Source organism: Lates calcarifer, linkage group LG5, assembly GCF_001640805.2.
Source record: "Lates calcarifer isolate ASB-BC8 linkage group LG5, TLL_Latcal_v3, whole genome shotgun sequence".
NCBI lineage: Eukaryota > Metazoa > Chordata > Actinopteri > Centropomidae > Lates > Lates calcarifer.
Genome location: NC_066837.1, coordinates 14,453 through 31,029, shown reverse-complemented (window position 1 = coordinate 31,029; position 16,577 = coordinate 14,453). Strand labels below are relative to the sequence as shown.

Here is a 16,577-nt window from a genome sequence, read left to right as displayed (position 1 = left end):
TCTATAAAATTATCTATTGACTTTTATTATTTGTCATTTATACACTCTTTTGTCTCTATCGGGCTCCTGTAGGAATGATGAGTCTAGTTTTCCAGTGATCTGATTGGTCAGTAGCTTGATCCTCTGATGTTGACCTGTTCTGTTACCATGGTGATTTAACCCAGGTTTAAAGCTGAAGTTACCTGGTTCATGGTTCAGGTGTTTTCATTCAGTCTTTCTATCAGAGCCCAGACAGTTTGAACCATCAGTCACACCTCCACCACTCTGCTGTGTACTCACCTCCACCTGTCTACACCCATGACTGCTTTACCACACATGGACAGTTCACAGAAGTGTATTGATCACTGTCAAACCACTACAACAAAAAATGGTCTGATTATTTCAAGGAGAGGGTGAAAAGGTTTTTAATAAATCAGAAAAGAGAAACACTGAACAAACAGCAGAAGAAGAGAGGGAGAAGGATTTGCTGATAAATAACTGAAATAATCAACAAAGCTGACTGATTGATTAACTCTCACTGACAAAATGTGATGTTATTGTGACTTCAGAGGTGTCTGAGCATGCTTAGTAGCGAGTAGAGAAGCCGTGGATCTCCAGTTTAGAAATGTCTCTCTGGTTGGAGAAAACAGCTCGATCAATCCGAGAACTGGGACTGCCGACGCTCCTGAGCCATAGCATCCTGAAACACAGGAAGGAAGGAAGGTGACAAACAAAAAGTTTGGTTCTGGACTTTTTCTCATAATTTGGCTCCTCCTCCTCCTTCTCCTCCTCCCCCTGCTCCTGCTCCTCCTCCTCCTGTTCCTCCTATTAATGCTCCTCCTCCTCCCCCATCCTCCTCCTGTTCCTCCTTATTCACACCTGAACCTCATGTTGATCTGACCCAGTGTGACTTCACTTCCTGAGGATATCATGATCTCTGATGTCCTTTCAGAATAAAAGCTCAGAGGAAACAGAGGCTGCAGAACTTCATTCAGAATCCTGCTGTTTTAAACTTTCCTTCAGTGTCACAGTAAAACAGTGAGCATTCTCTGAACATCAGTGGAGACTCTGACAACAGGAGCTGATCACAGAGAGTTCAGCTGCTGTTAATCACACTACAGGGAAATAAACAGTCAGGTTGTAGCACAGCTCACTAACTCCTGTGTTACTGTTCCTGTTTATGTCCCACAGAGTATTATGGGAACTGTAGTTATAAAATCCAAACAGATGTAAATCATAATAATACTTAATAGTTAATACACAGGTAAACACAGTAAAGTGATCGTTTCATGTTGAACTCTCAGAATGTTTTTACATGTAACGTTTATACAGGATGTGTGTATGTGGAGGTCAGACTCCTGATCAATCAACCAATCAACCAATCAAACTGTATTTGTATAGCATCTTATTCGTATACCAGTTTGAAGACTTCAGTGTTTTTCCTGATGACTGACAAACTGATGAAATGATTTCAGTGAACTCACATGTCTTGGACTTTGTCCTGAGGTCCCTGGATTTGACCGATCACAGTTCCCTGTCTGGTGTTCTTCACCCAGCCACTCAGACCCAGGCTCCGGCCCTGATCCTCTGTGTACTGAAACACAGCACAAAGTAAACAAGTACTTTTACTAAACTACTGTACGACAGTTGGATTTGCTTCTACTTTACTTTTTTATGCTGCTTTGTACTTATTCTCCACTTTGTTTATGTGACAGTTGTAATAACTAGTTTCTTTCAGATTTGATATAAAACACAGTTAAAGGTTAAATCTGTTTTTTCCTCTCGTGTCTCAGTTTCCTCTCTGAACTTCACATGATTTAATTTCACTGTTCAAACACCAAACACAGACAAGTTTGATTCTAAATCAATCACCTGATGACCCCTCAGATTTACCTGGTGACCCTTTAAAGGGCCCCGACCCCCAGGTTGGGAACCAGTGGACTGAAATCTCTGACTGTATCTGACGTAGTTAATCCAGCTCCACCTGCAGCAGCTACAGTAACCTGCTGCTGAAGGATCAATGAGTCACGATCAATGATCTGATCAGAGATCAGTCACAGGAGACAGTTACTGCAAAATATAGTACTTTATTGTCAGACTGTAACTATAGTAGTGTTAGTTTTAAAAGTATTATTAGCACTACTCAGTAGTAGTAATAAATATAATATGTAGTGTGATTAGTAGAAGTATAAGTAGTAGTCTGGTGTCATTGGTAGCAGTAGTGGTGAAAGTATTAGCAGCAGTATTAGTGTCATTAGCAGTATTAGTTAATAGCAGTAGTTAGTAACAGTAAGAGTAGTGGTAGTATTAGCAGTGAGGGTAATAATAGTAGTAGTAGTGGTAGTAATAGTAATAGTAGTAGGAGCAATAGTGGTAATAGTAGTAGTAGTAATAGTAGCATTAGTAGTAGTAATAGTAGCATTAGTAGTAGTAGTAGTGGTAGTAATAGTAATAGTAATAGTAGTAATAGTAATAGTAATAGTAGTAATAGTAATAGCAATAGTAGTAACAGTAATAGTAGTAGTAGTAATAGTAATAGTAATAGTAGTAATAGTAGTAAAATGATGATGTAATTAATGATGACGTCATTATAACAGTAATGACAGAAATGATGATGTAATAACATGAAATAACAGTAACATTAATGTATAAGATGAATCGAAGGAGAGGCAGGATCTTATCTCTTTACCGACACTACATCTCTGACTCTATCACCAATTTAATCTGCACATTCACAGTAACAGTAGTTGCTAAATCAGACTCCATTTTGCGGAACGTGAAGTTAGCGACTCCAGCGACCATAGTTAAATGTATTCCCGGGGCCAGAGTGGGTGACATTGAGTCTTATTTAAAGCTGCTGACTAAGGATAAGCGTAGATATAATAAAATTGTTAATCATATCGGCACTAATGACACCTGACTACGCCAGTCGGAGGTCACAAAAGTTAATATTGATTCGGTGTTTACATTTGCAAAGACCATGTCGGACACCGTAGTTTTCTCTGGTCCCCTGCCCAATCTGACCAGTGATGACATGTATAGCCGTATGTCTTCACTCAACCGCTGGCTGTCGAGGTGGTGTCCAGAAAACGATGTGGGCTTTGTAGATCATTGGAAGAGCTTCTGGGGGAGACCTGGTCTGGTTAGGCGAGACTGCATTTATCCCACTTTAGATGGAGTAACTCTCATATCTAGAAATGTGAGTTTATTAGGAAGCCAAAGCCCCATGACAACCCAGATTTCAGGTCAGGAGACAGAGCTGCAGTCTTACACGCTTCTCTGAGCCTCCTTTAGAGCAGTCACCCCCCATTACCCCGTAGAAACTCTGTCTGCCCCCCATTACCCAATAGAGACTGTGTCTGCCCCCCGACCACTTAAATTAACTAAATTGAAGGTCAACAAAAGAGCAGTTAGTCACAATAATCTAATAAAAATCAGCACAGCCAATTCAAATGTTCAGCAAAATAAATAATTAAATGTGGTTTACTCAATATCAGATCTCTCTCATCCAAAGCTGTACTTGTTAGAGTCAGATCACCATCTTGATCTATTTTAAAAACACCATCCATCCATTATCTAATAAACTGGAAGAATCCCACTTAGCCTGGCAAGATAGTGTCAAAAGATATAAAAAGGCCCTCTGTAATGCAAGAGGCACCTATTACTCATCATTAATAGAGGATAATAAGAACAACCCCAGGTTTCTTTTCAGCACTGTAGCCAGGCTGGCAGAGAGTCACAGCTCTATAGATCCATGCATCCCTATAACCCTCAGCAACAGTGATTTTATGAACTTCTTTAATGATAAAATCTCTACCATTAGAGATAAAATTAATCACATCCTGCCTTCATCCAGCACTAGTTTATGTCAAAACACAGGATCCATAGACTCGACTGCAAAACCTAACCTTGACTCCTTTTCTCCCATCGACCTCCCCCAGCTCACATCAACCATTACAACATCTAAACCTTCAACTTGTCTCCTAGACCCCATCCCAACTAGGCTGCTTAAGGAAACTCTGCCCTTAATTTGCAGACCTGTATTAGATATGTTAAATCTGTCCTTGGTAACAGGTTATGTGCCGCATTCGTATAAAACAGCTGTAATCAAACCTCTTCTAAAAAAGCCCACTCTAGATCGATCCAAACGTATTAGCCAACTACAGACCAATATCTAACCTCCCCTTTCTTTCCAAAATCCTAGAGAAAGCAGTTGCAAAACAGTTGTGCAACTTTCTACAGGATAATAGTTTATTTGAGGTTTTTCAGTCAGGATTTAGGTTGTATCACAGCACAGAGACAGCACTTGTAAAAGTTACGAATGACCTCCTAATTGTATCAGACAATGGACTTGTTTCTGTACTCGTCTTGTTAGATCTCAGTGCTGCTTTTGATACAATTGACCATCATATCCTTTTATAGAGACTGGAGCATTTTATTGGTATTAAAGGAACTGCACTAAACTGGTTTAAGTCCTATCTATCTGATAGGCTTCAGTTTGTACATGTTAACAACTACTCCTCCATGTACACAAAAGTTAGACATGGAGTTCCACAAGGGTCAGTGCTTGGACCAATCCTCTTCACCTTGTATATGCTTCCCTTGGGCAATATTATCAGGAAACACTCCATAAATTTCCATTGTTATGCAGATGATACACAGCTTTATCTGTCAGTGGAGCCTAATAAAACCAATCAGCTAGCCAAACTCCAAGCTTGTCTTAGGGACATTAAAACTTGGATGACAAGCATTTTTTTTACTGTTGAACTCAGATAAAACTGAAGTCATTGTACTTGGTCCTGAACACATCAGAAATAAATTTTCTAATGATGTAGTTCCATTAGATGGCATTGCACTGGCTCCCAGCTCCACTGTAAAGAATCTGGGAGTCATCTTTGATCAGGATATGTCCTTTAACTTCCATATAAAACAAACTTCTAGGACTGCCTTCTTTCACCTGCATAATATCACCAAAATTAGACATTTTCTTTCTCAAAAGGATGCAGAAAAACTAGTCCATGCATTTGTTACTTCTAGGCTGGACTACAGTAAATTCACTATTATCAGGCTGCCCCAACAAGTCTCTAAAGACTCTGCAGCTGATCCAAAACACTGCAGCATGATTACTGACAGGAACTAGGAAAAGAGACCATATTTCTCCTGTGTTAGTTTCTCTACATTGGCTCCCAGTCAAATCCAAAATAGAATTTAAAATCCTCCTCCTCACTTACAAAGCCCTTAATGGTCAGGTTCCATCTTACCTTAAAGATCTCATAGTCCCTTACAATCCCACAAGGACTCTGTTGGTTTATTGGTGGTTCCCAGAGTTTCCAGGAGTCGAATGGGAGGCAGAGCCTTCAGTTATCAGGCTCCTCTACTGTGGAACCTTCTCCCAGTTTTGGTCCAGGAGGCAGAAACACCCTCTGTACCTTTAAGAGTAGGCTTAAAACTTTCCTCTTTGATAAAGCTTATAGTTAGAGTTGGCTCAGGCTTGAATCATCCCTTAGTTATGCTACTATAGGCCTAGACTGCCGGGAGATCTCCCATGATGCACTGAGCTTCTCTCTCTCTCCACAGTATGGATTCATATCCCATGTTACATGTTACTAACCCCCCCTTCTTAACCCAACCGGTTGAGGCAGATGGCCGCCCACCCTGAGTCCAGTTCTGCTCGAGGTTTCTGCCTCTTAAAGGAAGTTTCCTCTCCACTGTCTCCTAGTGCTGCTCACGGTGGATCTGTTGGGTCTCTCTCTGTAAATACCTATTTTAAAGAGTATGGTCTAGACCTGCTCTATATGAAAAGTGCCTTGAGATGACTTGTGATTTGGCACTATATAAATAAAACTGAATTGAACTGAATTGAGTCTCACCATTCTGAAGCAAACACCTGAAAACAAACAGGACAAAAACCTCATTACTCTCATTACAAACATCATTAACACAGTTTCTCATGTTTCTCACTGCCTCTTGTTTTAATTAAAAACAACTGGACTGCAGTGATGTCACATATTTACAGCAGGAATGTGTTTATTTACTGTGAATATAACACTGGCTATTTTTACAAAGAGAGAAACACTGAACAAATATTATCATCTACTCAAACACACCAACATCAGATGTTTGTTAGTGTGTACGTACACTTACAGACAGAACATATAACATGTGACATGTCATATAAAACATGTGACATGTGACATGTGACAGGTGACCTACCCTGCACATTCCCAAAAATCTCAAAGTCCACAGAAGTCAGTTTGTTTTCAGACATGACAATGTTAAAAAGACAAAATAAAAACCCAGGCAGAAACATGTCAGTCCACCTTAAATTTAACTCTGAACTCAGCTGTGTTTATTTTTATGTCTGATATTTAAAACCCTACTGACACCACTTTCAAAATAAGAGTGGCCTCTGGTAAAGTCTGTCAAATTAAAAGCATCACTGTTGAACAGAAATGGACAATCTTAACTGAGTGATGATGATACTTTTATTTTGAAGGTGACATTGTACTTATTTGTCCCCTTTTTTGTGACTTTTTTGTAGTTATCCTACTGGTGTGTCTTTCGTGTCTTCAGTTGTCTTATTTTGGTACTCTCTTTCCTTGTATCTTACACTTCCTGTTTTATATTGGTAAATATTTCCTGGCGTGTCCTTTGTGCCCACGTGTTTTCTGTCTCACCTGTGTCTCATTAGTTCAACAGTCCCTGTGTGTGTGTGTGTGTGTGTGTGTGTGTGTGTGTGTACAGTGTGTGTTAGTGATGTTGTGCTTCCTTCCTCCTGCTCCTGTGTCCTCAGTGTTTCTGCTGCGTCACTTCTGTGGACTCTGATCAGAGGAAACTCTCTGAGAGAGAATCAATCTTAAAAATGTCTTTGATGTATTTTGTTAATGTCATAAAACCGAAGGTGTTTCTGCTGATTTTAAACTATTTTCTGCCTCTGATGTTATTGTGGAAAAAAAACAACAATGGAAATGTTTTTAAATCTTTAAATATATTTCATGTTTAAAGAAACGTCACAGTCAGACATTAAGAAAATGGTAACACAAAAAAATCTTTATATGTTCTGTGTGCAAACACATCTGCCACAAAATACACTTAATGTTGTGGCTGAATGTGTATATTTATGTTATAGATATGTGTATATGTGTGTGTGTATATATCTGTATATATGTGTATATGTGTGTATATATGCGTGTATATGTGTATATGTGTGTATGTGTGTGTATGTGTATATATACACCGTTTGAATGTTGTGGCTCAATGTGTCTATAAATAGCAGAGGTCTGGTGGTGTCAGTCTATAACAGATAAATATTAACTTCACTGTGAATATTTATGTTCCTGAGGATGTAGTCCCACCATCATGACAAAATCTAAAATAATCTGTTGAGCTTCATGTTCATCTTCAAACAGAAACTATTTAAAAACTGATTCAGTGACACTGAAATGTCTGAAGGTTTGATGACTGCAACGTCAACCTGAACAGAAATGTTTTAATCAAAGGGAGTTTCCAGTCAGACCAGTAAGAACCAGTCATTTTCCAGTCAGACCAGTGCTCTGAAGAGGAAGGACAGCGCAGCTCCTAAAGCCAAACCCAGGGACAGGAAGAAAGCCATGATAGCTCCAGCTGTTTCTGCTTCATGAGGGAGGACGTTCCTGTGGAACAAAGGACATTATTATTATTTAATTTCATAACGTTGATTACAACATGTTTCAGTGTTTAATTTGAAGTGAATCCTCAACTGAGCAGCAGTGATGAGGTGTTTTGATGTGGAAGTTCAGTGAAGTGAAAGTTCTGGCACCACTTTGCCCCATGGGATTGAAACTACTGCCCTCTGGATGTTTGTATGTTGTACACACACCTGTTAGGGGCAATAAGGCCCAAAGGCTGTAAACAAACAAACAAAGTGTTCAACAAACAGACTGCTCTGCAGCACCACCCCACAGGATGTTGTTGTTTTTGTTATTGCTGTTGTTTGTTGTTGTTTTAAATGTTTGTTTACTGTTTTAAACAAACGCTGATTTTTATTCAAGTATCAATACTGTTATTAATGCATGTCCATGTGATTGATTAGTAGTAAAGCATCTGCACAGTGATCAGTGGTCCATGATAACGGAAAAACAAACATGAAGCTTAGTGATTGTGGATGGTGTTTAATCAGTTTCTTACTTTGGTCCGTAGCACATGCAGAGGCTGGCCAGGTATCCGTTACTGAAGGCGAAGACGATCATGAAGGCAATGAAGATGCCGTCATGGAGGAAGAAGACAGGCAGCTGGAGACGAGGCTGGACGTTACACAGCATGAAGAGAGGTATGAAGACCAGGCGGCACGCGATGAACACAGGAAGTAACACACTGTCCTTCTTTGGCTGGAAACACACAATAACTGATCAATAATCAATATATCTGTCCTCCAGTCAGGTGGAGACAGAAACATGGATCATTGAAACTGATCTGGGAGCTGTTAGATGTGAAACTCACCCACATGAGGACGGCCGTTAAGCTCCGCCCACCCCAGTCACACAGGTTAAAGAGCAGGAAACAGCTGACAGGGATGAAGTACAGATCTGTAAAACAAACACACACAAGAAAACTGTGAAACAAAACAGTCTCAGGTTTGTGAAAAGAAGCTGTGGTCACATGGTCAATAAGTGGTGAAGCTCCATACTACTGAGGTCAAAGGTCAAAGGTCAACATTCCACTCCAGAGGTGACTACTGATGTCACCTGATGTGACCTCAGAGCAGAGAGAGAAATCCTAAAGCCACAGAAATCCAGAGGCCTATACTACGAAGGTTAACCTCCTCTAGTTTAACTCAGGTTCTCAGTGAAAGTCGGGGTTGACAAACCCTGACTGCCTCAATCTGCGTTAAACGGTATGACGGTGGTTCAGATGTCGGTGAGTTGAGTCGGTGTTAACTTAATCAGAGTTAGTATGTGTTCATTAAAGGGGCGTGCACCGTATCTCTCAGGTGAAGAGCGCACGTTAATTCTGTGGGTTTAGATCAATTTAAAGAGACTAACGACACAATGTAAAACCAACAAAGACAGGGAGACTTGTCACATGGGTTGGGGTTAGTCTTTAGACAATCCCTGTCCTGCAGAGTCAGCCTCTGTCAGCTGATTGGTTGTTCCATCTGTGGGGCGGAGCTTAGATAGAAGTAACACCGAGTTAACAACCAACATAAACTGCTCGGAGCAGTAACCTTGCTTTGCAGTAGAGGTCTCAGATCATCTGAAACATTCAGACTCTGAAACTTCCAACTCTGATGATTCAGAGGAGTTAACACTGACCCTGCTGCAGTATTCCAGACTGTACTGGAACAACAACAACAACAACATCAACAACAAGAAGTAAACAAGAAGACAACAAGATGAGGTGTGAACTGACCCCAGGAGTCTCTGTTGAGGGTGGACTTGGTGTCAGCGGTGATGGCAGGAAATGTGCCGATGGTGACGGTGAAGGTGAAACAGACGGAGAGAGCCAACAGCCAGATCTGAAGGTCAAAGGTCACCACACAGGAAGAGGTTAAAGGTTGATAAGCACGTTATGATGACAGAGAAGTGTTACAGGTGAATATGTCTCCACCTGAACGGTCACCTGTGACTTTAAAGGGACAAACAACATCCCTGATTGATTATTGATCATTTCTGGTTTGACTTTTTTCCTGAACGCTGATCATTAATACTGAATTGAAGCCCAATATAACCAAAAAGTTAACTGATGACTTTGTAAAAAAGATTGGGTGTCTGACCTTCTTGAATATTTTCATCATGGAGATGTTCTGTTGTCTGGTCTGAATGGGTGTTTCCTCTTTACCCTCTAGGGGAATAATGATTAGGGTTACAGGGTTACAGGTACATTAGCAGGTACAGTTAAAGGAAACATAATGTTTTAGTGCAGCAGCTGTTGTGGATCAGAGCATCAGTCAGTTTATTTTGTACCTGTGTTCATCAGATTCACAGAGTTCTCCTCCGTTCTCTGTTTCCTGTTGATGTCCTGATAAAACTGGAAAAACTCCTGAAAAACAAAACCATCAAATGTTCTTCATACAGTCTCAAAACAACAGTGATAATGTGTGTGTGTCAGGTGTGTGATAAAGGTGTGTGTTACCAGTTTAGGCAGCAGGACATAGGAGAGGAAGGACAGGAAAATAACGACACAGGCTGTGATGAAGTAACCAAATGCTGCATCATGAAGCTCAGATCCACCTACAGGAGAGGACAGAGAATTATCTATAATTTCTATGACTTTACATTTTTTCAACTTCAACCATAGAAAGTAACTAATTTCTAAAACAGAATGTCAGATATGATATTGATTGATTGAATTATTGGTGAGTTATTGATCAGACTGGTGATGGCGCAGATCATGGCGAAGGCAGCAAAGGTTCCAGCAAGTCCCTGACCGCTCATGATGGGAGTTGTATAGGAGGCCGGCAACAAACCGGCCATCCCAAACAGACTGCCCTGCAGCACCGCCCCAAAGGCTGTGAACAAACAAACAAACAAAGTGATCAACAAACAGACTGACCTGCAGCACCACCCCAAAGGCTGTAAACAAATAAACAAAGTGATAAACAAACTATCCCCCCTGCCCCCCCAAACAGGCTCACAGTTGATGATGACGATCTTCACCATGGTAACAGAGAAGAAGGGCAGCGGCTCCAGAGGAACTTTGACGAGGATAGCAGTGATGATGAAGATGACCATGATGATGAGCAGACTGCCCATTACACGCAAACGCTGAGAGATGCTGACAGAATGAGGAGAAGAGGAAGCTCAAGAAGTGCCTGAAAGCTCGGGGTAAGAAAAACAGCTCTTTACTCAATGGAGATTAACGCTCTACCAGGCTGGAAATGATGTAACCACAATAAAAAGGTTCCTGTTCTTCAATCCTTTTAACTACAGTCAGAACCTCAGTCTCTTCTGAGAGGACACACTTTAAATTATACAACTGAAAAGTCAGAGTGAGCAGAGGAGACACTGAACCAGAATTACAGAGGAACAAACATTATTATGGCAGCAGAAACAGAATCTAAGGCCTGTAGTTGGACTTTTTGTCACAGTCCTGGCTCTGACCCTCAGAGTTTCCAGTGTTTCAGTCTGTATTCAGTTTTTCCTGGCATCCTCCCAGTGTGTGTTTCTGTGTGTGTGTTCTTTGCAGAGGGGGGTGAAGCTGGTGCAGTTCAGCACACCTGCTTCTTATTCAGCTCATCACTGCTCAGTATAGAAGCCCGACTCATACTCCTTGTCTCCAGATAATTCTGCTTTCACCATCCAGTAAACTTCTGTGCCAGTTTCCTACTGAAGATTTTCTAGTTTGCTTTAGTTTCTAGAGAATTGTGTACTTTTCTTTCCTTTGCCATAGTTGTTCTGCTCCAGGTGTCCAGGTGTACCACACCTCTCACCCAGTGTCAGCTGGGGTTGGCTTCAGCATCTCCTGCAGCCTTAAAAAGTTTCAGCAGTACAGCTAATGGATGAATGGATTAAAATAATAATATAAAACAATGGAACGATTGCTAATTTTCTGAACTCTAATCCTAACCCTGACTACTGGAAACCCACCAAGGGATTTCCAAACCTCTAAAAATGCCTTAAAGACCCTAGAAACTCTGGGTTCTCTAACACTTCTTAAAGCCCTCTCAGGACTATGTGATGCTCCTAAAGGACCTCTTGAATCTCCCGAATGATCACCAAAACCCTCTCAACGTCCCCCTAGAAAGACCTGAACTCTCTTATTGACCTTTGGAACCTCTGAGGTTCTCCAAGAACTGACCAATGATCTCCCTTCAGGAGACACTGTTTTGTCATGAAGGACTTCCAGTGTAATAGTCTCAAAGACCTCTCAAAAGCCCTGAAAGACCACTGCAAACCTCAATTCAATTCAATTCAATTTTATTTATATAGCGCCATATCACAACAACAGTCATCTCAAGGCACTTTTCATATAGAGCAGGTCTAGACCGTACTCTTTGAAATAGGTATTTACAGAGAGAGACCCAACAAATCCCACCATGAGCAGCACTAGGTGACAGTGGCAAGGAAAAACTTCCTTTTAAGAGGCAGAAACCTTAAAGACCCTAAAGACCCTGACCTCTGGAACATCCTGAAGAGCACTGGGAACACCCTTGAAGGCTATCTGGAACACTTCATGACACCGCAGATCCCTGAAATAACCCCACAGCCCCTAATACCAAATCTTGTCAAAGACTATTAAAAACACTTTAGAGGACCCTTAAAAATCCCCTAGAACCCTTTGTAAGAGCTGGTATGCCTTTTAAAGATGTGTGAAACCCCTGAATTAACAACTTAAGTCCACTGGACCCCCATCAAGAGCCCTGGAACACCCTGAAAAACGAATGATACCCTTTTAAAGACAAAACTTTTGATCCACTGTGAGCCACTGAGAACCCTTGAAGTGCCCAAAAGACCTCTGAACATCCTGAGGAACATCTGGATTTTAAAAATCAATATCACTCCTTTCAAGGACCTGTGAGACTGCTCTGTCGTAGTACTCACAGTGTGTGGAGGAAGGAGTTGAGGCAGGTGAATAGAAGCAGCGGCAGCATGGCGCACAGTGTCATCACATTGTTGAATTTGGCCTCCAGAACGCTGCGCTGTCCACCTGCTTCCTCTGTCTGATTGGCTGAAGATCTGACTGGTGAGGTATCCTTTAGACGACTGGTGAAGTACTGCAGAGACAGAATGGAACTGAGAAGACTTCAGGTGCATTTGTGGTTCATGAATCATGTTCCGATTCTTCATAAAATGACAAACCTGCTGTTCATTCATTCATTCATTTGACCTTTATTTCTCTGGGATACTAGACAGGTGAGCTGAGTCGCCTTCTTTGAAGTCAACCTCCACTTTGTCCCTGTAGCTATGGCCCCTCACAAGTCATAAGCCATGACCTTGTAATCTCACATGTCCTGCATTGTAAGTGGTGGTGGCTGCTGTTAAAGCTGTGGGCAGAGAACATACAGACTCCTCCAGTTTTGGACTTCCTAGACTCCTCTGCTCTGTCTGTGGGGACAATAGAGAAGAACTCTGCTGGTCTAACTGCACGGTCTGGTACAATAGGAGTCAGCCATGTTTCAGTGAATGATATCCTGTTGGCATGTTATCCTTGTTCTGATATCATCCAGCTTGTTCTCCAGTGACTGTATCTTCAAGATACTGGGCAATGGTGGCCAGATTGCTTTTCTCCTCAGCCTGTTTCAGACCCCAGCTTGTTTCCCTCAGTGTTTTTTGGGGCCACCTCTTATTGCTGGTTGGGGCTCTGGATTATGTCTGTTAGTCATGTTGGATTGGTCCTAAGGTTGGTGGTAAGAGAACTAGTTCCTGTGTCATGATCATATGTGATGATACAAAAACCAGACTGAGAAACTAGAAGTACCATTTTGTGATTGTATGCCTCCAATAATCAGTGCAGTTGTGGTTAATTATTGTGTGAATTCTTGAGTTATGGCTAAAAAACCTTTTTTTAAAGTCACAATGACCTTTACCTTTGACCTTGGACTACCAAAATCTATTCAGTTCATCCTTGAGTTCAAGTGAATGCTTTTACCAAATTTGTAGAAATTCCCTTAGGGAGGTACTGTGATAACATATTCATCAGAATGGGACAGACAACTCAAAAACAAAGCATCTCCTTTCACTGGTGTGGAGCAATAAAAAGAGTAAGGAGGTAAACGAAACACAAAAAGTACAGTCAAGACAGAGCAACCTGGATGTGTCCAGACTTGTTTGTTCCACGTTAGATAGAATATCTATTGACTGGGGCAGGAGGACGGTGTGAGGGACTGAACTGACAACAGCAGAACTCTGTGGCTCAGAGGTATAAGATATTTCAGGCTCTGATACACAGATAATACTGAATAATACTTATATTAACACACACGTAATACTTGATCGTTGGTTTGAGTTTGATCATCAGATTAAATATAGAGAGATTAAATAATGAGCAGAGCTATATCTTAAATCTTTACTGCAGCCTTAGTCTTCAAATGACAACATGAATATTAAAACGCAATAACTGGATTTTAAAGTCACATCAATCGTCAGGTTAATTCTGTTTAATGAACACCTGTGTTAGCATTTTAGAAACACATATTATTACTATAAAGTTCATAATATCAACAATATTTATAATAATAATCATTATTATAAAGAATGCTGGTGCAGCTACTTTTGTTTTCATTAATTAATTTTACATCGGCTTTTTTAAAACTCCAATTTTTGTTTCTTTTACATGTGTGAATGATTCTCTCTCCTTTAAAATAAAAGCTGGTTCAAATGGTGTGTGGATGGAAACAGACAGAAAGTGATATCATACCATGGTAGCAGTCATGAAGAAGTTCCAGGGCAGCAGTGTTCCCAAACCGAGTAGGAAGAAGATCAACCACACACCAAAATACCTTTCAAAATAAAATGTTAATGTCTTATCATGAAACAGGAAAATGTGCCACATGCCAAAAATACCTTTCAGAATAATACCCTAACTTTTTAAAATTGTAAATCAGGAAGAGGATCACCCCACACCACAATACACTTCAAAATCAATCTGCTGATGGTGAAAATATATGACAAATAATCTCACTTGTCTTTCGGTGAGGTGACAGCCATTTTCCCCTGATGAAGTGATGAAGTGATGAACTGATGCTTGTCCTCAGCTGTTAAAACACAGAATTAATAGCAAAACATAAATTATCAGATAAATTTGTCCCTTAAAATCAAAGTAAGAACTAAATCCAGTGTAGAATTCTTGGGAAGGGCCTGACACATGTGACTTCATAATGTCAATATAAATTCAGGAACCATCAAAAATATCATCAACCAGCAATCAAAACTTTGTCATGAAAGAGAAGTGAGGATAGAAATTCAGCTCAGATAGAAACAGGGACATGCTGGATTTTGGAGGAAGATAGATAACAATAAGAAGGACAGGGTCTATGCAATGATTTTAAAGATCAATGCGTAATGCGTCATCAAAGTAGCTGTTCCTGTGACAGGCATGCAGCTCTCAGCGGGTAGAACTCACTTGACACTGGAGCCAAGAGGATCAGAGCGGTTGATAGAAATGACTCACCCTGCCCTGACTCACCCGATCTCACTATGGCCTTCAGAGGCCCATAGGGACTTTGTGGCGTCACCCTGTAGGTGTCAGTGTTAGGTTTAGGGTTTAAAAATTGTGCTACAGTTACCATGGTAACAACCCTGGACAGGCGCTGCCCACTGTGAGAGATGTTCAGGGACAGTCTGAAATCTGAGACCTGATGATTTAAAACCAGAACACAAACTGATAAATGTTGACCTGCTGGTCCTCTAACCTTATGTGCAAGTGTCTCTGAAAGCACCGCCCGCTGTCACCACTGAGACGTTTGGAAATATGAAAAATCTTGTCTATTAAGCCTGTGGTGTGTTTTAGCTTTGTTCTCATATGGAGGAAGTGAAACAAATGTTATCTTTGATTTTTTTTTTAAAGCAGCTGAACTCAGAAATCATCAAACCAAAAGTAATTCCAAGTGAGTCTTAGATATAAGACATGAGTATGTGTCAGTAATGCAAATACAGAAAAAGAAAAATCAAAAAACAAAAACAAGACTTTTCCAGTAAAGAAACCAGCTGCAGGTTTTTACCTTCAGTGTTTCTATCAGCTGTCAGCAGCTTCCAGATATTTCCCTCCACAGTGACTGTTTCTTCGTGCTGGTTAAACCTCAACAACACAGTTTATTAAATCCACTGTGTTGTAGTGTCTCAGGATTCAGTTTGTTGAATCTTGTTGTTTAGTTTTGTCTCTGTCTTCAGTCAGTTCTTTGGTGAATCTTTAGTTTTGTTTCTCTCTTTGTCTCTAGGTTGTTGTGAAATCTTTCTTCCTTTGTGTCACATTTTTTAAAATCCTCTTTCCTTTGTCAGTGATCCTCTTCCAGTCGTCAGTATCTTCTCTTTCTGCAGCCTCAGCAGAATCAGATTTTTTCTTGCAGTGACCTTTAACCCCTGATCCCTGATATCAGTCAGTTCAGTGGACTTTGTTTCCATGTAAATGTCGACAAAGTGATAACAGACCAGAGCAACAACAGCATTTATTTACAGAGAAGAAACAAACTGATTTATTTTTTCATGTGTAATTAAATTAAAGGAAGCAAAATGTATTTCATTACGTTAAATTAGAAAATAAAATGTTACACAGGAGGTTTAATTAATCAATGTGATAGATATTTTATTTTTATTATATTTCTCTGTATTTCAGTAGCAGTGATGTGAGTCATGGTCAAATCAAAATGTTGATTTGAAACTATGTTATATGATGAAATAAAAACATTAAGTAAAAACAAACTACAACAAACAACAATTAACATCAGTAAAATGAGTGGATTAAAAAATATCTGATTTCTTTAAATTAAACAAAACTAACAAAGAAAATCTATTAAAAAAATGAATAAAGCATAAGGTTTAGACATGAATACTTTTTTTATATTTATATAACCTGCATAAGTGAAATAAAAGTGTCTGTAATCAGGTGCAAACACTTTATTTCTCATTATTTCTGTGTTTATATCTCATTATTTAAAGATGAGTTTAAATTATTATTTAATAATA

The 16,577-nt window shown here is 40.1% G+C and overlaps 2 protein-coding genes across 2 annotated transcripts; both read right to left on the bottom strand.

Annotated features, from left to right (window-relative positions):
• Positions 1–388: 388 nt before the first annotated feature.
• On the bottom strand, positions 389–6,318 carry LOC127142440 (acylphosphatase-2). Its single transcript, XM_051070294.1, has 4 exons — positions 6,193–6,318; positions 5,850–5,866; positions 1,464–1,573; positions 389–679 (listed from the first exon to the last, which is right to left on the bottom strand). The coding sequence occupies exons 1-4, from the start codon at positions 6,287–6,289 to the stop codon at positions 565–567; spliced, it is 339 nt and encodes a 112-aa protein (XP_050926251.1). The 5' UTR covers positions 6,290–6,318; the 3' UTR covers positions 389–564.
• A 630-nt stretch (positions 6,319–6,948) lies between these two features.
• Positions 6,949–15,958, bottom strand: LOC108882263 (equilibrative nucleoside transporter 1). Its single transcript, XM_018674670.2, has 13 exons — positions 15,617–15,958; positions 14,578–14,650; positions 14,314–14,395; positions 12,498–12,670; positions 10,592–10,731; positions 10,331–10,465; positions 10,090–10,187; positions 9,921–9,996; positions 9,731–9,798; positions 9,367–9,472; positions 8,458–8,543; positions 8,146–8,345; positions 6,949–7,631 (listed from the first exon to the last, which is right to left on the bottom strand). The coding sequence occupies exons 2-13, from the start codon at positions 14,601–14,603 to the stop codon at positions 7,520–7,522; spliced, it is 1,302 nt and encodes a 433-aa protein (XP_018530186.1). The 5' UTR covers positions 14,604–14,650; positions 15,617–15,958; the 3' UTR covers positions 6,949–7,519.
• Between the last annotated feature and the right edge of the window lie 619 nt (positions 15,959–16,577).